Source organism: Bos javanicus, chromosome X (genome assembly GCF_032452875.1).
Source record: "Bos javanicus breed banteng chromosome X, ARS-OSU_banteng_1.0, whole genome shotgun sequence".
Taxonomy (NCBI): Eukaryota; Metazoa; Chordata; class Mammalia; order Artiodactyla; family Bovidae; genus Bos; species Bos javanicus.
Window position 1 is genome coordinate 136,701,810 of NC_083897.1, and position 25,235 is coordinate 136,727,044.

The following is a 25,235-nucleotide window of genomic DNA, read 5'->3' on the forward strand; positions in this document are numbered from 1 at the left end:
TTTACAACAGCCAAGACATGAAAACAACCTAAATGCCCATCAACAGAGGGATGCATAAAGAAGAGGTGGCACATATATACAATGGAAAACTACTCAGCCACACAAAAGAACACAGCAATGCCATTGGCAGCAACATGGATGGACCAAGAGATGATCATACTAAGTGAAGTCAGTCAGGTAGGGGAAGACAAATTTCATATGATAGTACTTATATGTGGAATCTAATTTTAAAAAGTGATACAAATGACCTTATTTACAAAACAGAAACAGACTCACATATTTCAAAAACAAATCTATGGTTATCAAAGGGGAAAGGTGGAGGGGTGGATAAATTAGGAGGCTGAGATTAACATACACTCACTACTATATATATATATATATATATATATATATATATACACACACACACACACACACACACACATATATACCTGAGTCACTTTGCTGTACACCTGCAACTAACACAACATTGTACACAAACTATACTTCAGTAAAATTTAAAGACTGTTTGGGTTGATGGGGGATTTACAATCTCTAAACACTGGGCTACAATAACAAAAAACATGGGTTGCAAACAGCTACCCACTTGCTCGCTTAAAAACAGTGCCTTCATTTGGACGTTGGTGACACACTGTTGTTTCAAGAGGGAGCCAGTGATTAAGAAGGAAGCACTCCAGGTCTGTTTTGGCCAGTTCTTCCTAATCTCTGTGATTCTTTGGTCTGGGGACAGGGATGAGTACGTGGAGGTGAGTTGAGTTGCTCCCTTACTGACACAAGTGTTTTTCCAGTGAACCTTTTTTCTCTATGCACAGCATTTTTCTGCATTTACTTTTACAGGATTTCAGAGTCAGGAGGAGCTAGACCTTAATGAATATGATTGAAACTGTGCTAATAACAGTCTGAGCCAGAGCTAACTTTATTGAGCATCTACTATGTGCCTGGCCGAACTAAGCTCTCTGTCTATACTACCTCATTCAAGTCTCAATGAACCTATGAGAGAAGTATTGGGAGGAATGTGGGGGCCCCCAAACATAACCCAAGATAAGGATTTAGGTGCAGGTGGTTTACTTAACAGGTGATTCCAGGAGGCGGAAGAGGGGTAAGAGGGACAGTGAGACAGGAAGGGAGGAGAGTCAAAAATGGTGCCTCGATGGACAGGTAATCACTGTGGGTGTCGAGGGACATCTGGGAACCAGCACAGAACCCACCTCAGAGCTGTCCCGCTGCACAGGGGAGGCTGGGGGATTGACGTGTAGACCCCTGGTCCTCACGGCTTGAGGACTGACTATCCTTGGGGGTGAGAATTTGGGGCTTTAGCTCTGGGAGGAAGGCACAAGGCCACAATGCAGGCAGAGTCCACTGCACTGGGGCTTGGGACATGCACAGAACTGTCCCCCACCTCACTGGAGTCAGGGGTCTCTGAGGGACAGTGGCCTGGCCCCTTCTGAGGACTCGCTAAAGGGCCACCACGGGGCCCATTTCAGATAGAAAGACACTGAGTTTAGAGAGGTGGAGCACCTGGCCAAAGACCACAGGCAGTATGGGGTACAGCTTGGATTCAAATTCAGGCCTTCCTAGCCCTAAGCTGGGCTGTCGACCAGACGACCTGAGACCGGCGAGGCCAGAATGGACATGTGCAAAGTTGGTGGCGTGAGGGAGCCCTTGACCACTGATCCTGTGTGGAAGGTTTACTGATTCCATCCCTTCTCTGCAGGTCTTTCAAAATTATGGCATCTTTCCCGCCATCCCACCTACCCATGCACATCCCTGCACAGGAAGCCAGTCTCTCAGCCTTTCTTTGAATAAAGTTCCAGAAGGACACCATGGGCACGTCTACACAGAGGGATGGAAACCACAGAAACAAGCTACTGGAGACCGAGGAGTCGCTGAATCCCATCTCTAACCAAAGCGGGGGCCCTCCTGGAGGCCATGGTCCCCACTCCACAGGTTCTCTTCACTCTGAGATCCCTGATGGGGAAATTTGTCAGAGAGAATGCAGTCCCACCCTTGGCCTACTTCGGCTATGGGAAAGCACTTTTACTTTTGTTGTTGTTCAGTCGCTCAGTCATGTCCGACTCCTTGTGACCCCATGGACTGCAGCACACCAGGCCTCGCTTCCATCACCAACTCCTGGAGTTTGCTCAAACTCATGTCCATTGAGTCGGGGATGCCATCTATCCACCGCATTCTCTGTCGTCCCCTTCTCCTCCTGCCTCTAATCTTTCCCAGAATCAGAGTCTTTTCCAGTGAGTTGGCTTTTTTACTTTACATTCCTCAAAATATTTACAGGCACTGTGTCTGCTTTTCCACACCTTTTTTTTTTTCTTCCAGGTTAAATGCTGCCCAGTTCTTTTGGCAGTTCTTCACAGAATGTGATTTCTTCATTGCTTATACTTCATCTTCATTGCTTATACTCTTGTGTACATCATTTCATCCAGTGCTGCTGGGGTATGATGAATCTTTTATGAGTGTGGTGCTCAGAGTCCATCATGGTGTGTGGGCTGTTTATTTTTGCCATCACTGAGTTCAGCTCTGTCGTCATCAGGAGTATCAGCCAGGTGGGGGTACAGGATGCGATACAGCTCAAGGGATGACTTACAGCCATATTTATTGGAATATGTGGCTATGCTCCTAAGGCATCTATGAGAGAGTAGAGTCAGGGTGGCCAATAAGTCTTGGCACACAATGAGCCAATGCTAAAAGGGACATGATCAAAGGATAAGCCCAGGTGACTAAACAGAGTGGGACATGGTTGATCAGGCATGTGACTGACCTATGATCTTTGCTGGCTGGTCTTGGAAGATATTCCGGGTGCTCACCATGATTTCTAGTTTTCTTCTTTTTCAGGATGCGTGACAGGATTAGATATATTTTCTCCCCTGCTTCCAAGCTTAATCATGATCATCCACACTTCTTTAACTGCTGTGATGAACCCTCAGCCTCGGATTGACACCATGGTACCATAAGACAGTGGGACCTCTGTCAGCCTGCATTCCTAAGTGACAATGTGGACAAGAAACTCCCTGACAACTCTCTCTGGGTATAGCACAAGTGGCAAAAGAAACTGTGATTATTGGTGCAGCTTCTGACAGCAGTGATGTTTTCATTGACTGTTTCAGAGTTTACCAGCTGAGCATTAAAGAATTCATCAGCCAAAACCATGAGACTTGACTCTACTTTAAAAAAAAAAAAAGTGAATAGAGGCTTGAGGAGGATGACAAAGGGAGGTTCGCTTCATTGTACTTTTTTTTTTCAGTTATACATTCTGAAAAAAGTCCTGACTCACATGGTTAAAAACCTTCTCCGGTTCTAAGCCACTGACTCTTCAGGAATGTTTGGTATTGCCCCATAACCGAGCCTGTCCTGACTGATGCATTTGCTCAGTGTCATCGTCCTCAAATTTTATTTTCAGTATTTGAAAACATGTCGTGAGCAGAAGAACCTTCAGAATCCTTGAGGTCCTTTAAGTGCAGTGCCTACAACTTCTGTGAGAACTGGAGCTGTGGTCTGATTAGCTAAGAAGAACAGTCGGAGGCGGAGTTAAGTTCCCAAACACTGTATGCAGGCATCCTGCTCCCCTTCTGCTCCCAACACACCAGAGAGGAAGGAGCAGGGAGAAGGAAAGGGAGGAAGGAGACAAGGAGCAAATGCTTTATAGGGAAGAGCAAAGATGCGGTGACCAAGTGCACTTACGGGCACACTGCAGTCCGCTGCCTTTATACCCCTGCTTTCACTTGCACTTGAAGGATCCTTGGGTATTGAGGCAATTGGCATGGAGGCTGCACGTGTGGGTATTCTCAGCACATTCATTTATATCTGAAAATGTGAACAGTCGCAAGAATCATCTTGTGGTAACAGCACTTGCTGAAAGACTATCCCCTGAACTTGAGTAACTCCAGGGCCAACCACTCCACCCAGCCAGTGAACCCTGTGTGGCTGGGGAGCTCAGAAGAGCCGAGGATGCCTGGCACCTTGGCCCAAAGCCCTGGCTTTGCTTGCTGCCCGGTATGGAGGGAGGGTGTCTGCAGCTCACCTCCCCCACAGAAACCTCCTCTCCTGCTTATCAAGGCTCCTGACATCTCTTAGTTGTTCAGGCTTGATTGCATAACATTGTCATCGGCCAAACTTACCACTAAATAACAATATCAGAAAGTAAATTCTATACATAGAAGGGATTGGAACTCCTTGCCCACAAAGAACAAGACGGGCTTGGAAGCACTGACATCATTTGAAAAACGTGAACCTTTTGTTCACAGGCTGCCAGGAGCAGGGGTTAGGCCGGTCTGAGCTCATCTGTTGGGTTTAGACTCAGAAAGTTTACTGAATTCCACCCATGTGACAACTTCCTTGGCCTTCTTTTCCCTCCCGCTTTTTTGCTATACTTCTCGAGGGCTTCCCATGGGCACTTGTGGTGAACAACCCACCTGCCAATGCAGGAGACATGGGTTGGATTTTTGGGTCGGGAAGATCCCTGGAGAAGGAAGTGGCAACCTACTCCAGTATTCTTGCCTGGGGAATATGCGCACAAAACAGGCTATTGTTTGCTTGTTTAATTAATTAATTTCTTTATGGCCGTGCCATGTGGCATGTGGGATCCTAGCTACCTGACCAGGGATCAAATCTGTGCCACCCTGCACGTGAAGTGCAGAGTCTTAACCACAGGACCACCAGGACGTCCCCTAGGCTATTGTTTTTACCTCAGCCACAAGGGGGCTCAGGTGCTGATCTTAATCACTTGTTAAATCACAAAGATTTGCTTCCTTTGACAGCTCCCCGTGTGGACTCCCACCCTGTCCTGTAGCATCTCCCTCTAGGTCTCAGGAAATAGGCTCCAACTCTGTGACACAGTCTGGAGATGGACCCCAGAGATGGTGGGTTCTGGAGCATCTTGGAGGATCCCAGCTCACAAGAAGTGGGAATGTTACAAGCCAGATTAGGATGGCCTTTAGGCTTGAGGGAAGAGCTATGGAGGCTTCATACAATGTGTTCAAAACCCAGGAATGGATATTTCCCCAACACAATTACACAGGACACGTCCTGGTCAGCTCTGAGCTTAGGGTGGAAAGAAACCCTACTTTCCCCGCTGCTGTCAGCTTTCCGTGTTATGCACACATGTGTGTCATGGGCACGTTATGTAAACAGGAATCCCCAGGGGGCCGAGATGTCTGCAGGACCAGCCCCATTCATGCTCTATCAAGGGCAATGGGAAGCCGTGCAAGGGCTCCCCAAACACCCCACTTCACTTGCTCATTGAGACTTGGAATTCCTTCCCTAAGGGACAGGATTTCTGATTTCACCCGTATCGGGCCGAGAGCTGAGTGATACCTCAGTCTTATCATAGAGTCATCTTGATGACACCAGAAAGCGAACATCTTAGGGGACATAGAGCTGGAACCATGGAAGGGTTGAAGGAGGAGTGAGGAAAGAGAACACTGCACCTCCTTCATTCATTTTTCTAAAGCCATTCCTGAGGGAGACTTAGGCAAGGGCCACTGAGGTCAAGATTAAGCAGGACTTGTTATTCCTCCTTTTATCAAATATAAATATGCTTCACTGTCCTCATTTTCAGGGCTTCCCAGGTGGTGCTAGTGGTAAAGATGCCACCTGCCAATGCAGGAGATGTAAGAGATGCGGGTTCGATCCCTGGGTCTGGAAGATCCTCTGGAGGGGGAACTGGCGTCCCATGCCAGTATTTTTGCCTGGAGAATCCAATGGACAGAGGAGCCTGGAGGGCTACGGTCTATAGGGTCACAAAGAGTTGGACACAACTGAAGTAACAGCACTTTTAGCTATACCTGGAAATAGAACCAAAAATATAAACAAAACGAAACCAATCAATTTTTTTCAAAAAACCCACAAAAATCATCTCAAGCTATTTATCTCCATAATAGAGCTACAGAGACTGCGAATCTTTACATTAAACTTTGATGAACCTGGCTTCATGTAATTCATGTCATCAGAGTTCCCAAATGACAAAAATTTAGAAAAATATAGCTTTCTTTGTGTTGTTAAGCTGGTCAGTTCAGTAGATGGTTCAACTAATAGACTGAACTGATGTATAAATACCTGTAAAAAAGCCTATAGGTTTCTTACCTACACAGTCGTACCGGCCACTGATATATTTCAGTTTGAATCCAACATGACATTTGCAATAGTAGCTTCCAAATGTGTTCACACATCTTCGATTGTAGGGGCAGAAGGCTTTATCAGAGACACATTCATTGATGTCTAGGATGGAGAACCAGGACACGTCAGACACACCAAGAAAGCACCCTCCCTCCAGCACATTCTTGTGCCTGCACCCAGAGCACACAGCACGCACACACACGTGTGGTTTCTTCACTGGAAAACTGATTATTCTGCTACCAACGTCCTATCCTACGGGAAGAGTTCTAGATCCCCGAGGCACATTCACTGGATTTCTATCACTTTGTACAGCTTATTTTAGAGGTATTATCTTGCTGTAATGGCATTACTTCTATTCACATTTTCTCTTTCATTAAGCCCTGCCTTTTCTGGGGCAGGGAACATACGGCTGGCACTTGGTACACAGACACTCCATTTTGCTGAAGGAATTAATATTCTTCCAGCTATGGATATTGCATGGCAAACCTAATACACAAACATTCAAAGCTTGCATTTTACAAAAGAATTATTTCATTAGCAACAGCCTCCAAATCCTGTCATATTGTCCCAAATCAGAAACACGGTATCTAAAGAATGTACTGATACATAAATGGTGGGTCAAGTGGAATGAAGCCATGATGCAACTTAGGAGACAAGAGGCTTCCTTCCTTTGCTACCATGGAAAGTCACATCACAGAGGGGCTGACAGCTATGCTGACCAAACCATTAAGACTCAGACTTTGCCTTAACTTTCAGATGTCAAATCAAGTAAATTTGGAACCATCATTATTTTGAAACAGTGGTTAAACAAGAAATTTGGTGCTGGCTTATTGTTCTTTTTGCATTCTTGATATAATTAACGAGTAAGTATTGGATTGACCAAAATTATTTTTCAGGGATCACTTTCATGTACATCAAGTTTCTCCTCCAATGCAAATGGCACTCGACAAATCAAAGAGGTGGGTGAACACTTGGATTCATTTGGTCAAGAATTAGCCTTGACATAAATCTGATTTTACTGAAGAGCATTAAACCCTATGAACTGAAGTAAATATTTGCCTGCTCTCAAAGAGCAGAACCAAAATTTTAATTTATACAGACTTCTATTAAAGTGGTTAACTGATTTAGGATCTATTTGAGTGAGATTTCTAAATGTGGTTTATCAAGTTATGTATCAATACATTTACGGTAAATAAACACCAACAACTTCAACTGAAAAATATTTCTATTGTAGTCCAGAAGTTAGAATATCAAATCATAGTGCTATTTGCTTGCTTCCATCAAAAGAGATTAAGAACTCTTTCAACATTCTGTTTGGTTTGACATCCCATATTAATGCTATGTGTTAACTTGGTTATAATATTATCTATCTTTAGTGCAATATAGTTAAATACACTAAGAGTATATACAACTTGGTAGTTGAAGTAAAAAGTGCAGGGTAAATACACAAAAATAAAATTACTTGTATTTTTTTCCATTATGGCATCAGGCAACCCAACAAATTATAGAAAAGTGTTTCCTCTAGCACAGCAAAGTGCATCTAAAACATTCGTGCTATAAATGTCATGGAAATGGACATAAATCTGTCATTTCAGGAACTTTCGATGTCTAGTCAACAAGTAGGTTGTGACGGATGAAAAAGGAGGAATGGAGTAAAGGGAGAAGTCAGGGGAGCAGGTAACTCTGGATACTCTACCTAGACAAGCTCTTCCATTGGGGGCCAAGAGGAGGCCCGGAGATGGACACAGACAGCGTGGCCCCTCTTCCGTGTCTTTACAGCTGTACTGGCAGTTGGTCATGGCACACGTCCTAAAGTCTGTGAAAAGAGGCACGGGTTAGCCTTTTCCCCAGGAGATGATAAAAAAATGGTCACTAAGGAACGATCCCTGACCCCTGAGACATGAAATGTAACACGTGGAATGGTATCAGAGGATAAGCTTCATCATCTGAGTCCCAGATGGAGATCCAAATGGAATGTGCACAGGGGTGGTGTCTTGTTGGCCCCCCGGTTGATTCTGTTGGCCAGTGCATTGCACCTGACTGTCTTTAGGCAGAGCATGCACCCCTCAGTCACCAAAGACGGCATCTCTATCTCTTCCTATACAAGATCCTTTAAGTCACCTGGCTGGTCTCTACTATTGGCTGAAATGCAACCTCTGATAGAGATGATTCATTTGAATAAATAGGGTAAAAAAAATGCCAATTCTACCCATCTCTCCATTCATATCTAGCCTCCTTGAGAGTCACTCAAATCATTAAACCTTGTCTTTTAGGTGCATGTATTAAAACACGCAGCAGATAAGGCTGATCAGCTACCCAAAAGCCATTCCCATTACTGAGGCTGAAAAGCCAGTTACACATCTTTTTCCTAGCTTCCCATGCAGCAACAAGGGAGTGGCCATATGGTTCAGTTATAGCCAAAGAGATAATAAGATAAGTCTGCTGGAGTTTCTGGAAAAGATGCTGCTGCGTGACAAAAAGGATGGACACAAAAGAGGCATTTGTTTCCTGGCATCGCTCCTTTTCCCTTTGTCTTGCCTACCTTTGATGTGTGTGTGATATCTGGAGCTAGGGCAGCCATATTGTGACCACAAGGCCACAAGCATGAGGATGAAATCAATACCCTGAAGATGGCAGAGGCTGAGCCCTTGGTGACCTGTTCTGGAACTGCTTGCCTCCAGCTTTTAAAAGTAAAGAGAATTTAGTTCGATTTTTCTGTCACTCATTGCTAAATAGACCGTGTCTCACAAAAACACATATCCCGAGTAGGGTTCCAGTATATATGGATCAAAAGTGCCTATAACAGGGGAGCACAGTGAATATCCTCTCTTTATACACCCGCATCTATAACATGCCAGTCAACCAGCTGGACGAAAGAGACTGCAAAGGGCTGTGTAAGTAAAATCAGCATCCGAGAGAGACATTCAGGGCCACCTGGCCACTGGAAGCTATAAACAGGGAGGCAGAGGCAACCCTCACATGTATAGTAATAGACAAAGAGGGCACCAGGACAGACACCCAGGCCACAGTAATGTAGCAAACACTGACCAATGGTTATATTTCTAGTTTATTCCTTTTCTCTTTAGTTGTCTCCTTTCAAAATTAATCTTCAAAATTTACCTCATTTCATTCTTCCATTTGGAGAAAGATATCTTTTTTGGCACTAAAAAGGCTTTTGTGGAATGTTTCAGAAACATCCATTAGCATATATCTTTTTAAAAATGTTACGTGATGACTAGAAAACCCTGGACAGTTGTTCCCAAGGGGCTGGGGGGTGACGGGGGTAGTTCTGGCAAAGTTCTATTTGATAGGGGTTACATGGATGCTGGCTTTATAAGAATTCATTAAGCTACGTATTTGTTTCTTGGGGGTTTCTGTTTAATGTATAATAAATTTTTTTTTTTAAATACTCAAAAAAATTAAAAAAAAAAAAAAGACTCTCTGAATGCCTGCTTTATCTCTTAAACATGCTTGCTAATGGAGACTCTAGTGGTGTTGGGGCATTTTGCCAAGTGGAGCCAGCAGTTCAAGGGTGAGGCAGGGGTGGGGGAAGTGAGCTATGCAGGAGCCCGGATTTTACAACCAATGGAGGGAGAGTCCAGGATAGGCTGGGGAGTCAGAGGACCCTGCAACCATGGGAAGCTGGCAGAAGGCACAAGCTGCAGGCTTGTTGGGGGTGGGAGGGCAGATGGATTTGCTTTTCAGCTGTGACATAAAACCTGAAAAGCCTTCCTTCTCAATAAATGAACAGATATAGACATTTAGGCCCCACAGGACATGGGTTCTCTTTATCAGAGAAGGGCTTTTCTTTCCAGGAATGTGAACTGGAATGGACTTCCAACAAGAGTCACTAATCTTTGAGCATGGGGCAAGGGGCGTGAGAAAGATAGCTGGTGGGAAGAACTGATGTCCTGAGATGGAACTGAGATTTATCACCTTCCTCAAACAATATGCTTATATTTTCAGTATGCTTATTTTTTCATGAAGAATTCTAATTCATCTGTGCATATATAGAGAGACTCAATGTATCTTTCCCCTTAGTTAGTCTTTTTATTTAAAAACAACGAGGCCAGAACAGGCAAATCCAGAGAGATAGAATGCAGGGCTGGGGTGGAGGAGAAGATGAGTGGAAAGTGACTGCTAATGGGGACAGGGTTTCCTTTTGGGGTGATGGAGATATTCTGGAGAGCAGTGATGGTTTGCACAACACTGTGAATGTATAAAATGCCTGAAGTACACTTAAAATTATCAAAATGGTGAATTGCACAATATACGTATTTTACTACAATTAAAAATAAGTCCTAGAGGGAGGGCCTATATATATATGGCTGATTCATGTTGATGTTTGGCAGAAATCAATACAATTCTGTAAAGCAACTATCCTTCAATTAAAAAATAAATATATTGAAAAAAATAAGTGTGCAAAGATGTTTTAGTCTAGGGTGATGTGAGAGTCTTTGGGGTGGGTGTTTCCCCTCCAATAACTTAATTTAACTTTGTCCCAAGCATTAAATGCCAAAAGTCAAGCCTCTGGATTGACCAAGAGCAGGCCAGCTGCTGAAACTTACTGGAACATGAGGCGTTTGGCAGGAGCATGTGGCCGCTGAGGCAAAAGCACTTGTAGCTACCGTGTGTATTCACACATCTGTGTTGGCACGGCCGGGGTTTGAATCCACACTCAGTCACATCTGCAGGGGGCAGTCAGGAAATGGAGAAAGGTGAACTGAAGGAGGAAACACCCAGATGTGGAATGGGGTTGGCCTACCCTGGATGCCAGCTGTGGAGGTAGGTACAAAGGGTGGTGACTCACCTCTTCTCTGACCATCATTAAAGCGTTGGTGCAGGTGTGGAGCAAACTGAATCATCTTACACTGCTGAAGGGAATGCAAATATAGACACAACCACTCTGGAAAACTGTGTGGCAGCTAGATACAGACACTCGTGAGCCAGCCATTCCACTCCTGGGCAAATGTCCAACAGAAACATGGGTACATGCCCACCAGACTTCCACTGTGGCTCAGTCAGTAAAGAATCCGCCTGCAATGCAGGAGACCCGGTTTCAATCCCTGGGTCAGGAAGATCTCCTGGAGAAGGAATGGCAGCCCACTCCAGTATTCTTGCCTGGAGAATCCCATGGACAGGGGAGGCTGGAGGGCTATCGCAAAGAGTTGGACACGACTGAGCAACTAAACCACCAAAAATTCTCATGCTAAAATGATCACAGTAGCACTATTCTGAATTGCCTCAAACCAGGAAGAATCCAAATCTCTCCTCTGAAAAGCATGGATAAATGACTTGTACACTCACGCAATAGAATACTGTACAGCAGTGAGGCTGAGCAAACCACAAGTACAAACAACTGTGGATGAAACTCACAAACATGATCCTGACTGGGAGAAGCTGGACACAAATGCGCACACTGAAAACCAGGCATGAGTGAAAGAAACAAAACAATCCAGGCACAGTGACTCTGGTGTGAGAGACAAGGTACAGTCCCTTGTTGGGGGCTGGGGGCAAGTGATGGAGGGGAGCATGAGGGGTCTTCAGGGAGGCTAAGTTTCCATTTCTTGATCTGAATGCCAGCTACATGGGTGTTCTTGAGCATTCATGGAGTTGTACATTGTTGACAGGTGTACAATTTTGTGTTTCCTACTTGAATAAAAAGTTAAAACATAATCTAGATACTGCTGCCTTTAAAGCTCTTCCAGGTAGTCTGTGACAGATGCCAACAGCACTGTCTCCTTTCAATTATTATTTTGAGCGGCCTCATGATGGCCAAATGGCCTTGTCTCACACCTTTCCTGACGGAGCCCTGCTAGGCAGCTATTACTGGTGGTCAGGTCACAGGACAGTATTTAATCCCATATCAAGGTGCTCAGAGGACGCTGATACACAAAAAGGTTACAAAAATATGTATATAGATAACACATTTTTAAAATAAGCATAGGAAAAATTGCCTAGGGAAATTCCCTGGCATTCCAGTGGTTAAAACTCAGCATTTTCACAGCTGGGGTCTGCATTCTATCCCTGGTTGGGCAACTAAGATCCTGCAAGCAATGTGGCACAGGCAGGGGAAAAAAAAAAAACCTTGGGAGACCAGGCTCTACACGTTTATAATGGTTACCTCCTGGGAAGATTGAGAGGGGCTTTCTTCTCTGAGCTTTTCAGGGTTTAAAACATGAAACATTAAGAATGAATCATCTTACACTGCTGAAGGGAATGCAAATATAGACACAACCACTCTGGAAAACTGTGTGGCAGCTAGATACAGACACTCGTGAGCCAGCCACGAGATTTTATTAAAATAAAAAGTGATACATAAGGAAAAAACTTGTAAAGCCATCATGGGTTTTGTCTTTCGGCACGTGGTGATGTGGGTGCCACATGTCATAACTCTCCCAAGGCAGATATAGAAAGGAGAAAAGAACCAAATTCCATGTAAGACCAAAATTCAGCACAGTAACAGGCAAAGGCCATTCTGGAAACTAAGTAAGTGGCTGCTTTCACCTCTGAAAAGAACCTTACATGGAGATTTTTCCAGCACATTAGCTGGACACTTGAACCCCCTTCTCCACTGCCACTCCCCTGTACACTACCATCTCCTGTATGGATCCTAACTGCTTCAAATGCATGAATCAAATAATGCTGGTTGGACATAACAGGAAAGCCAGGGATAGTCCATCACTTGGCGCTTAGTCAGAGGCGTCTCTTGCAAGAAGCATTTTGGGGAAAGACATCAGTTGGGTTGAGGCCTGTGGCCATCAGTGGATATACATGGACTTTGATCAGGCGGCCCTGGGGCAGGGAGGCTGTGGGGAAAAGCCAGACAGCCCCACATCTGAGCCACTGGACACTCCTTCAAAGTGAATACTTTGCCGGGACTTGAAAAGCAGCATGAAAAAACACCTTTTCCATTCCAACTCTCTTGAGAAGGTATCTTGGTACAGAATCCAAGACATATGGAAAAGCAGGTGTTCTGGTGGGAAAAGCTCTGCTAAGGGACATGGTTGAATTATTACTTCTGAGAGCATGGCTCCTGCTGCACTTCCCTCAAGCCTTCTGGACACGGTTCTAAGGAGGCCCTTGGCGGTGCTGGCCCCCGTCCTGGGGTCGGGACAGGAGAGCTAGAGTCTCCTCCCTGAGCCTGCAGGTCTGCCAGCACAGAGAAAGGCTATGTGAGCATGTGGCCTTGGCAGTGAGCTGGGGGCTGGGGGACAGAGTGGGGCAGACCCCTGGCTTTCTCTGGAATTCTATTCACCCTTCTAGAACCCTGGCAGGGTTCTTTCCTAAGGGCAGCTGAACTGGATTTTCTGCTCTTTGCTTAACTGTGTTATAGAACTGGGGACCCTTTCTTAATTAGCACAGGTTTCTTGGTGCCTGGGCTCCTCCACACTGTGGACATCTGGGGCCAGATCACCCTTAGTGGGGGGCTGCCCTGTGCACTATAGATGTTCAGCTGGGCTCTACCCACCAGATGCCAGTAGTAACCCCTCCGAATGTCTCCAGGCACCGCCAGATAACCTCGGGGGTAAGACTTTCAGATTTATCAAATAAAAATACAGGATGCCCGGGTAAATGTTAATTTCGGAAAAATGACTAATATTTGTTCAGTGTACAAATGTCGCATACAATATTTGCCACATACATACACTATAAAATGTTTGTTGTTTATGTGAAATTGCATTTGAAAATAAGATTTAAATCTAACTAGGGATATGTATCGAAGAAGGCAATGGCATCCCACTCCAGTACTCTTGCCTGGAAAATCCCATCGACAGAGGAGCCTGGTAGGCTGCAGTCCATGGGGTCGCTAAGAGTTGGACATGACTGAGCAACTTCACTTTCACTTTTCACTTTCATGCACTGGAGAAGTAAATGGCAACGCACTCCAGTGTTCTTGCCTGGAGAATCCTAGGGACGGGGAGCCTGGTGGGCTGCCGTCTGTGGGGTCGCACAGAGTCAGACATGACTAAAGTGACTTAGCAGCAGTAACAGGGATATGTATTGTATCTGGCAAGTCTTCCTAGCGGACAAAACTGGCCACCTTAAGAACCACTTTTCTTAATATTATAACTGCTTTAATATATTTAGATAAACAGCTTATGACAAAAATCATAAATTGCCTTTTAAAATATATCAATTACAATAAAAATATGCATGCCGTTCAACCCAACAATTCCATTTTTAGATACTTACCCTATAAAAATACTCAAAGATGCAAGGATATGCATAGGATAATGACTGATATAGCGCTATTTGTAGTGGCAAAACATTGGGGACAACTTCTATAATAGTGGTTAAAGTATTTTTATGTAAATGACACAAGCATTTGATCTAGAGACTAGGATACAGCCTTAAAGAGTATGAGACAGCTCTCTACGTGCTGACATGCAAAAATGCCCATGAGAAATATCCATATTTGTAACTATAACAAAAAATAAACTGCAGAGATGGAGGTCAAACTCTTAGCTATGGGTGGAGGATGGACTGTGGGTGTTCACACTCACTTTTTAATTTATATCCTCTTGTTTTGTTGGATTTTCTTAAATAAAATATATGCATTGCTTCCTCAGCTTAAAAAAACAATAAACATTATTGTTCAGAGGGAAAATAATGTTTTTCATCTGACATCCTAACAAAAGCATCAGAATGACTTTGATGTTTTTCTAGAAGAGATTGATTGAAAAATCTCATTCTGAAACCACTTTCGTTTGAAGATCAGAATTACATACTACAGAATCCTGAGTGCTATACTGTGTCCCAAACACCACTGCACTGCCTGAGTTGATTCTGAAAGCCCTGGGGTAGGTCTGTATCACCACCGTGGTCTATAGTACTGACCTTGGCTGCAGGTTTCCCCCGTGAATCTTGGAAAGCATCTACATTTGTTTTGGTCCCACACACTCACCACACTTGCATCCAGGTTCACACATAGCTGTCGAAAGAAAAGGTATTTTGACAATTAAAGAATAGGAGCCAATAGGTATATGAGAAGATGTTCAACATGGCTAATGATCAGAGAAAGGCAAATCAAAACTACAATGAGATATCATCTCACACCAGGCAGAATGGCCACCATCAAAAAGTCTACAAATAATAAATGCTGGAAAGAGTATATACTAAAGGGAACCCTCCTACACTGTGGGTGGGAATGTAAATTGGTGCAGCCACTAGAGAGAACAGTATGGAAGTTCCTCAAAAAGCTAAAATAGAGTTGCAATCCCACTATTGGGCATTTATCTGAACAAAAGTTTAATTTGGAAGGATACATACAGGCACTATCAACAATGGCCAAGACATGGAAATAACCAAAATATCCACTGAAAGGTAAAAGGTGAAAAAGACATGATAGATATATACAATGGACTATTACTCAGCCATGAAAAAGAATACAATAATACCATTTGTAGCAACATGGATGGACCTAGAGAGATTATCATACTAATTAAAGTAAGTCAGGAAGAGAAAGACAAACACCTTATGATGCCACTTACATGTGGAATCTGAAATATGAGACATATAAACTTATCTGCAAAACAGAAATGGATTCACACACATAGACAACAGACTTGTGGTTGCCAGCGGTAAGGGAGGATGAGAGAGGGCAGGACTGGGTGTTTGGGAGTAGCAGCTGCAAGCTAGTATATATAGGATGAATAAACAATAAGGTCCTACAGTAGAGCACAGGGAACTATATTCAATATTCTGTGATAAACCATAATAGAAAAGAATATTAAAAAGGAATACAAATATATATATAACTGAATCACTTTGCTGTGGAGCAGAAATCAACACAACATTGTAAGTCAACTATATTTCAATAAACAAAAAGAACAGTCAGGCCAGTGAAATGCACACGTGTTGAACTTAGCCGCATTCTGTGTGGCAGAGAAATCCATGGTGATATACAATACAGAGGGTGATCTGCTTCCTCTCCAGTTTATGTTCACCTTGAAAATACTGAGTAGTGCTTCGCTTCTGAATTACATCAGTTCAGTTCAGTACAGTTCAGTCACTCAGTTGTGTCTGACTCTTTGCGACCCCATGAAGCGCAGCACGCCAGGCCTCCCTGTCCATCACCAACCCCCAGAGTTCACTCAGACTCACGTCCATCGAGTCAGTGATGCCATCCAGCCATCTCATCCTCTGTCATCCCCTTCTCCTCCTGCCCCGAATTCCTCCCAGGATCAGAGTCTTTTCCAATGAGTCAACTCTTCTCATGAGGTGGCCAAAGTACTGGAGTTTCAGCTTTAGCATCATTTCTTCCAAAGAAATCCCAGGGCTGATCTCCTTCAGAATGGACTGGTTGGATCTCCTTGCAGTCCAAGGGACTCTCAAGAGCCTTTTCCAAAACCACAGTTCAAAAGCATCAATTCTTTGGCACTCAGCCTTCCTCACAGTCCAACTCTCACATCCATACATGACCACAGGAAAAACCATAGCCTTGATTAGACGGACCTTCGTTGGCAAAGTAATGTCTCTGCTTTTGAATATGCTATCTAGCTTGCTCATAACTTTGCTTCCAAGGAGTAAGCGTCTTTTAATTTCATGGCTGCAGTCACCATCTGCAGTAATTTTGGAGCCCCCAAAAATAGTCTGACACTGTTTCCACTGTTTCCCCATCTATTTCCCTTGAAGTGATGGAACCGGATGCCATGATCTTCGTTTTCTGAATGTTGAGCTTTAAGGCAACATTTTCACTCTCCACTTTCACTTTTATCAAAGGCTTTTGAGTTCCTCTTTACTTTCTGCCATAAGGGTGGTGTCATCTGCATATCTGAGGTTATTGATATTTCTCCTGGCAATCTTGATTCCAGCTTGTGCCTCTTCCAGTCCAGCGTTTCTCATGATGTATTCTGCATATAAGTTAAATAAGCAGGGTGACAATATACAGCCTTGACGTACTCCTTTTCCTATTTGGAACCAGTCTGTTCCATGTCCAGTTCTAACTGTTGCTTCCTGACCTGCATACAGATTTCTTAAGAGGCAGATCAGGTGGTCTGGTATTCCCATCACTTTCAGTATTTTCCACAGTTTATTGTGATCCACATAGTCAAAGGTTTTGGCATAGTCAATAAAGCAGAAATAGATGTTTTTCTGGAACTCTATTGCTTTTTCCATGATCCAGCAGATGTTGGCAATTCGATCTCTGGTTCCTCTGCCTTTTCTAAAACCAGCTTGAACATCTGGAAGTTCACAGTTCACATATTGCTGAAGCCTGGCTTGGAGAATTTTGAGCATTACTTTACTAGTGTGTGAGATGAGTGCAATTGTGCAGTAGTTTGAGCATTCTTTGGCATTGCCTTTCTTTGGGATTGGAATGAAAACTGACCTTTTCCAGTCCTGTGGCCACAGCTGAGTTTTCCAAATTTGCTGGCATATTGAGTGCAGCACTTTCACAGCATCATCTTTCGGGATTTGAAATAGCTCAACTGGAATTCCATCACCTCCACTAGCTTTGTTCATAGTGCTTCTTTCTAAGGCCCACTTGACTTCACATAGCAGGATGTCTGGCTCTAGGTGAGTGATCACACCATCGTGATTATCTTGGTCGTGAAGATCTTTTTTGTACAGTTCTTCTGTGTATTCTTGCCACCTCTTAATATCTTCTGCTTCTGTTAGGTCCATACCATTTCTGTCCTTTATTGAGTCCATCTTTGCATGAAATGTTCCCTTGGTATCTCTAATTTTCTGGAAGAGATCTCTAGTCTTTCCCATTTTGTTGTTTTCCTCTATTTCTTTACATTGATCACCGAGGAAGGCTTTCTTATCTCTTCTTGATATTCTTTGGAACTCTGCATTCAGATGCTTATGTCTTTCCTTTTCTCCTTTGCTTTTCAATTCTCTTCTTTTCACAGCTATTTGTAAGGCCTCCCCAGACAGCCATTTTGTTTTTCTGCATTTCTTTTCCATGGGGATGGTCTTGATCCCTGTCTCCTGTACAATGTCATGAACCTCATTCCATAGTTCTTCAGGCACTCTATTTATCAGATCTAGTCCCTTAAAACTATTTCTCACTTCCACTGTATAATCATAAGGGATTTGATTTAGGTCATACCTGAATGGTCTAGTGGTTTTCCCTACTTTCTTCAATTTAAGTCTGAATTTGGTAATACGGAGTTCATGGTCTGAGCCACAGTCAGCTCCTGGTCTTGTTTTTGTTGACTGTATAGAGTTTCTCCATCTTTGGCTGCAAAGAATATAATCAATCTGATTTCAGTGTTGACCATCTGGTGATGTCCGTGTGTAAAGTCTTCTCTTGTGTTGTTGGAAAAGGGTGTTTGCTATGACCAGTGTGTTGTCTTGGCAAAACTCTACTAGTCTTTGCCCTGCTTCATTCCGTATTCCAAGGCCAAATTTGCCTGTTACTCCAGGTGTTTCTTGACTTCCTACTTTTGCATTCCAGTCCCCTATAATGAAAAGGACATCTTTTGTGGGTGTTAGTTCTAAAAGGTCTTGTAGGTCTTCAAAGAACCGTTCAACTTCAGCTTCTTCAGCATTACTGGTTGGGGCATAGACTTGCATTACTGTGATACTGAATGGTTTGCCTTGGAAACGAATAGAGATCATTCTGTCGTTTTTGAGATTGCATCCAAGTACTGCATTTCGGACTCTTTTGTTGACCATGATGGCCACTCCATTTCTTCTGAGGGATTCCTGCCCGCAGTAGTAGACATAATGGTCATCTGAGTTAAATTCACCCATTCCAGTCCATTTCAGTTCGCTGATTCCTAGAATGTCGACATTCACTCTTGCCATCTCTTGTTTGATCACTTCCAGTTTGCCTTGATTCATGGACCTGACATTCCAGGTTCCTATGCAATATTGCTCTTTACAGCATCGGACCTTGCTTCTATTACCAGTCACATCCACAGCTGGGTATTGTTTTTGCTTTGGCTCCATCCCTTCATTCTTGCTGGAGTTATTTCTCCACTGATCTCCAGTAGCATATTGGGCACCTACTGACCTGGGGAGTTTCTCTTTCAGTATCCCATCATTTTGCCTTTTCATACTGTTCATGGGGTTCTCAAGGCAAGAATACTGAAGTGGTTTGCCATTCCCTTCTCCAGTGGACCACATTCTGTCAGATCTCTCCACCATGACCTGCCCGTCTTAGGTTGCCCCACGGGCATGGCTTAGTTTAATTGAGTTAGACAAGGCTGTGGTCATAGTGTGATTAGATTGACTAGTTTTCTGTGAGTATGGTTTCAGTGTGTCTGCTCTCTGATGCCCTCTTGCAACACCTACCTTCTTACTTGGGTTTCTCTTACCTTGGATGTGGGGTATCTCTTCATGGCTGCTCACTGGCCCCCATCTCCTCACCCCCTTCACCCCACAAGTACAAGTTGACCATAACTTTGCCTAGCACTGCCACACCTCCAATGGCATTCAAAGGAAAAAAAGCCTCCTACATCACAATTAGCCACTTTTCTATGTAAATACAAAAGATTTAACAAATGGAATATGATTTGTGAGCTGGAAGAAACTCCATAGTTATACTGGGCCAAGGTCCTTATCCCCCTTTCTACTGTTTTTTTTTTTCTCTTCTGTATTATTTCCCCATTTCTCTCTTCAATGATCAAAATTTTTACATTCTGTGCATTATCAGCCAAAATGAACAAAGCACAGGTTGGAGGCAGGAAGGTCCTGAGGATGGGAACCACAAGTATGATGGTGATGGCGATAGTGGTGGTCATGGAGGCATGCCAAAGGCAGGATTTGGTTTTCTGTTTTATCCACTTCTGTATCCAGACACCTGACACAAACTAGGAACTCAATAAATATTTGTTGGATGACTGAAGTGGCAGGAGAAACAAGGATGGGATGGGTAACAGATTGGATTAGGCAAGAAAGCGTAGTCAAAGATGGTGGAAAGTTTGAGTCTGGCTCATAGGGAGGAGACAGGGAGAAAACGCTGTGGATAGGAAGAAAGGAAAATGGGAGAGCCCAAAGACATGAATGGGAATGAGAGAAAAAGCAATGAATGAGAGAGAAACTAGGCAGGTAGTGAATCATGGACTCTCACATTTTCTGGATCTACTAGGAGTCCCAGAAACAGCCAGCATATGAAAGGGTGACTCAGCAATTGCCAGAAATGCTTGCTTACTTCTCTGCACATTGATTCTCTGGCTCATAGAAGGTCCACCCCTAGGCAAGCCTGTTCCTAAAGACTCCACCATGTTCCCATTTGACACACCCCTACCTTTGCTAACGTCACCATTCATCTCCCAGCTACCTGGACTCAAAATCTCAGCTGTCTCTATTTTTTCTTGTTCCCCAAACAATCATCCAGAGTATCCTACCCCTCTATCCCTGTTTCTACCACCAATTTCCTCGATTTTGGTTTGGCCAAAAAAGTCTGTTTGGGTTTCTCTACAGTTGCTTACAGAAAAACCCAAACAAACATTTTTGCCCAAGCCAATATTTATCCAGCTGCTGGGAATCACTTTGCCCATAGATGTCTGGGAGATTTGTCACATGCCTCTCTCTCTTCACTTTCCTCACATCAGTCTGTGACCAGGGCTTGGCTGACGCACAGGTCTAACAGCCTAGCCCCTGGTTTCTGGGCAGGACAAATGCTGTGGTGCAATTAACACTCCAGAGCTCCCTGTGGGATCAGGATGAAGCCAAACTTCTCTTCTCTTGAAGTCACATCCTTGCCTAGCTTCTTCCCTAGCTCCCTAACTCCCTTACTGATTTCTCCTAAGTGCCTCTCAACAGGATATTTGTGCAAGAATCAACTTCTCAGTTACCGTTCCTAAAATACTGATGTCCGATGTGACATTAAAGGGATATTCCAGAAGTATAGCTCTGATTATGCCATGCATTGCCTCAGTTCAGTTCAGTTCAGTTCAGTTCAGTGGCTCAGTTGTGGTTGACTCTGCGACTCCATGGACTGCAGCACACCAGGTTTCCCTGTCCATAACCAACTCCCGGAGCTTACTCAAACTCATGTCCATCGAGTTGGTGATGTCATCCAACCATCTCATCCTCTGTCAGTTCTTTGTATCAGGTGGCCAAAGTACTGGAGTTTCAGCTTCATCGTCAGTCCTTCCAATGAATATTCAGGACCGATTTCATTGCCTAGAAGTCATCAAATAATCTCTGTTGGGTCCTGAATCCAGGACAGGGGTCATAACCATGATGTGGCCTCTGCCTTTTTTTAGTCTTACTCTGTTCCCTGAACCCAGGCAACGATGAGGTCAAACCAGACTGCCTGCTCTTCTCTGAGCTACTCTGCACTTTTTATTGCTTCTCTATTGTTACCCCACCCTGCGGCACCCCTCCCCGCCACTCCAATGGTTAATATCCTAACAATCCTTCAAGGAATACCTTGTAGGGCCCCTCCTTCCAGAGGCTTGTACAGATTTCTCCAGCCACATGTGAACTTCTGCTCATCTCTGAGAACTCCACAGAACTCTGGCAGGCTTCTCCCACAAAACTGATATCTGCATCTTATTCAAGAACTAGCCAGATATTTCACTTCTATGTTTGACTTCTATCTACTATCTGATGCTAAGTGCTTTCAGAACAGGGATATAAATGCTCATCTTTGTTTCTCCACCTGCATGTAATAGTGTGAACATGTTAGACCCTGAAATAGTTTTGAATGACAAACAGTAAGTGTAGAACTTTGAAAAGGGAAACATTTCAAGGCTCTAAGTAGATCGTAAGTGAGAGAAGGTATGGGAAAACACGCTTCCCACCAAAGTTCTTCTACTTTTGGAGGCAAACGAGATAGAATTGGATTTCCAGGGCCTATTTTGTTATGGTTATGTTCTTGGAGATGCAGCTTTAACTCTAAATGTTAGAAAAATAAACCTTTTTTTTAAGCCCCCAAGACTTCTGATTGCTCCCTGGAAAGTTATTTTCAATGTAGTCCAGACAGGAAAGCCCAGGATAAATGCCAAAGAGAAAAGAGGAGAAGTGGTGAATATTAATACCATTGCTGTTTGGAGGTCAGCACTCCAGAAAGACGTTTTTGATTTACGGTAACTTTGGATCTGTGATGGGAACAGCCAATTTATGGCATAGGGAAATTCCATTTATGTCTAAAATGGCCAGAGATTTAAGTGTGCTTTAGATAAAGGAAGCTCTCATTTAATTTCCCTGCAAACTCAAACTCCTCCATCTTTCTGGAGTGTTTATCCACTCTTTATCCACTCTTTCTGGCTCTTTCTCCCATATCTCACTAAGTGACCCATATCTGAAGGCTAAAGATATTGAGTGAAGCAGACCCTGCCCTGGGAACAGATTTAAGCAGGGCAGAGGCTGAGATCTAGAAAGCTCTGACATAGAGACAGGGCCTCTGAAGGACTGAGGGCTGATCAGTCAATGGAGGTGAAGGCTGGGGCAGACTGCACCCTCACAGGCTGGATCCTGGCTCTGCCTGTTCAGGCAAGTTGGCATGCATTCCTGTCTCATCACCATGCACCCCACGGCTTAAAAATCAGAGGCCTGGTGATCAGGGACTAAGCAGCCTGTTACCTGGTGCTTCGAGGAGCGTATGACTTTACCATCAAGAAGGACCATGCCGACTGGATGTAATATGATACAGATCATAGATACAAAAATCATTGCCATTTACTGTGCCAACATTTGACGGAGGCAGAGGGTGGGCTGACCATCTCTTCGGCTTGCCAAACACGCAGTGGGAGCAGTGTGTTGGAATGCCCTTTAGCATCTGGCATTCAATTCTTTTCAGGCCTCTGGTATGAATATTGGCCACAAAAGTGGTGAGAATGTGATTGGCTATGTGCACCATGGTCAGACTGCTCCGATCTAATTATAAAATAGCCCCTCCGGAAAAGCAAAGATCACCGTCATTTATACACCAGAGACATGCAAGTTTTATGGCCGGAGGTCCTGAGGTTCCTGTGACTGTAAGAGAGATTCCAAATAAGATATCCTGTGTGGTTTTTAACCCTTTCCACCTGACTGACTTCAAAGAAAAATGTATCATGTTGTGTTTAGAAGGAGAAAAAAGCAACATTGAACTCCCTCATCACCTGCTGCTTTGACGGACAGAAGTCTGCAAGGGAGGAAATGGAGCCTGAGCAAGCTTATCTACCTTGCCCAAGGTCACCCACGGCAGTCTGGTTCTCAAGACAATGCCCTTGATCATGACCCACCTGACCAGTGTGAGTACCACCCTTTTCAACCGACAAAGTCCCAGGGCAATATTCTAACTTTCTTTTGCTAGGCAGGCAGTGATGACCTTCAAATATTTCTTCTACTATCTTCCCACTCTTCTCCTCATAAGGAAACTGCGACAGTGCAAGGTTTTACATAATATCAAACATGTGGGGGGATTCCCTGGTGGCTCAGATGGTAAAGCGTCTGCCCGCAATGCGGGAGGCCGGGGTTTGATCCCTGGGTCAGGAAGATCCCCTGGAGAAGTAAATGGCAACCCACTCCAGCACCCTGGCCTAGAAAATTCCATGGATGGAGGAGCCTGGTGGGCTACAGCCCATGGGGTCACAGAGTCGGAAACGACTGAGTGACTTCACTAAACATGTGGGAGCGAGATCAACGTCCGCCAATGTTTCATGGATTTCAGACATGATCAAGTTCTCCCCGCAGCTACAGTCTGCCCAGATTATTTTTTGAACCAGCTAAATCAAGGAGGAGGAGGTTGGGGCAGGGAAAAAGCAGAAAAAAGAATGTAGACTTATTATTCTTAAAAATCGCTAACATTCTTGGTCTTTATAGTTTATAATCCAATGTGATCTGTACCAGTGCCCAAAGTACTGCATGCACATGTCTGTTCACCCCCTTAACAGATTAAGGATTCAGGTTCTATACCACCTACTAGATATACAAAGCCCTGAGACCAGATTCCTGCCCTGAAAATATGTACCCCTGGTTAGTCAGCTATGAAGAATACAGATTTGATTCTTTTACACTGCAACTGTCTATTAGTATAGAAATTTACATGAAAAACAATGCAACACAAAACTCCGTGCTCATCCCTAGCCTCCCCAACTCTTTTCAAACTGTCAGAGGCCTCTCTCGGAGTTCCTAACACTGGTCTGAGAAATGATGTCAAAAGCAATTTAGGGAAACCTAGTTTGAAATGTACACAGCAGAATCATGCATACATGTGCATGCATCCCTTGAAACCATCTAGAAATAGGCACGATGAACTTGGAAAATGTGAATAACCAAACTACAAAGTAAATGGCTAACCTTCTTATTTGTGACCAAAGCCTACTGATTGGGTGATTCATAATTAAAAAGTGGAATTCATTAGAAGTTGGTTGGAAAAATTATAATTAGAATGAGATATTTCTTGACCTGTTTTTGCCTAACTCAGTTTCCCTAGGTTAAAACAAAAACAGCCATACTGACTAAGAGAACGAAAGAATTGATGAAACAGGGCTCCTAAAACAAACACATCATATCCAGGGTGATGGTGTCAGCCATATTTTGAATGGGAAGAGATCTCACAAGCACTTAGACCTTGGGTGTCAGTTAGGACTATGTCCCTGCTCTGGGAAAGCCACTGGCAACCTGGTGACAGCTTATGGTGTCACAGAGAAAACCTGCAGGACCCAGGCCAACCACCTGAGCACTGGGTGGTCTGAGGTTTTACAAAAGTACCTTCACAGACTCCCTTGCTGCTCCTTCTCCAGCCATAGCAGCAGGCCAGTATGGTTCCATAGCGACAGACACCAGGCTGGAGCGACGATGCCGACAACTCGTGATCCCTTGGACTGTGGATAAAGAGCCACATGTTAGAACTGAGAAAACAGGAAGCACCACGGAGACTCTATGGACATGAGAGTTACCTGGTCAATTGCCACAAACCTGCTGGAAGTGCTAGATCGGACTTTGAAAACCTGAATTTCAGATTGCCAGCCTCTGCTATCATGCCTTGCAAGCCTTCACCAATAATTGTGCTAAGTCACTTCAGGCATGTTCCACTCTTTGCGACCCCATGGACTATAGCCCACCAGGCTCCTCTGTCCATGGGACTCTCCAGGGAATAATACTGGAGTGGGTTGCCATGCCTTTCTCCAGGTCCCCAATATTTAGCATCAGCCATTTCCTTCTTCCCCAGGGTTAAAAGAATTGGATTACAAGGGACTTCCCTGGGGGTTCAGTGG

The 25,235-nt window shown here is 44.0% G+C and overlaps 1 protein-coding gene across 1 annotated transcript in view; it reads right to left on the reverse strand.

Annotated features, from left to right (window-relative positions):
- Nucleotides 1–24,862, reverse strand: part of EGFL6 (EGF like domain multiple 6) — a 41,785-nt gene extending 16,923 nt beyond the window's left edge. Inside the window, 7 exon segments of the mRNA XM_061408847.1 lie at nucleotides 3,694–3,816; nucleotides 6,094–6,228; nucleotides 7,823–7,942; nucleotides 10,695–10,814; nucleotides 14,968–15,016; nucleotides 15,018–15,061; nucleotides 24,730–24,862. Of these exon segments, the coding sequence (XP_061264831.1) occupies nucleotides 3,694–3,816; nucleotides 6,094–6,228; nucleotides 7,823–7,942; nucleotides 10,695–10,814; nucleotides 14,968–15,016; nucleotides 15,018–15,061; nucleotides 24,730–24,862 (724 nt within the window).
- Nucleotides 24,863–25,235: the final 373 nt, after the last annotated feature.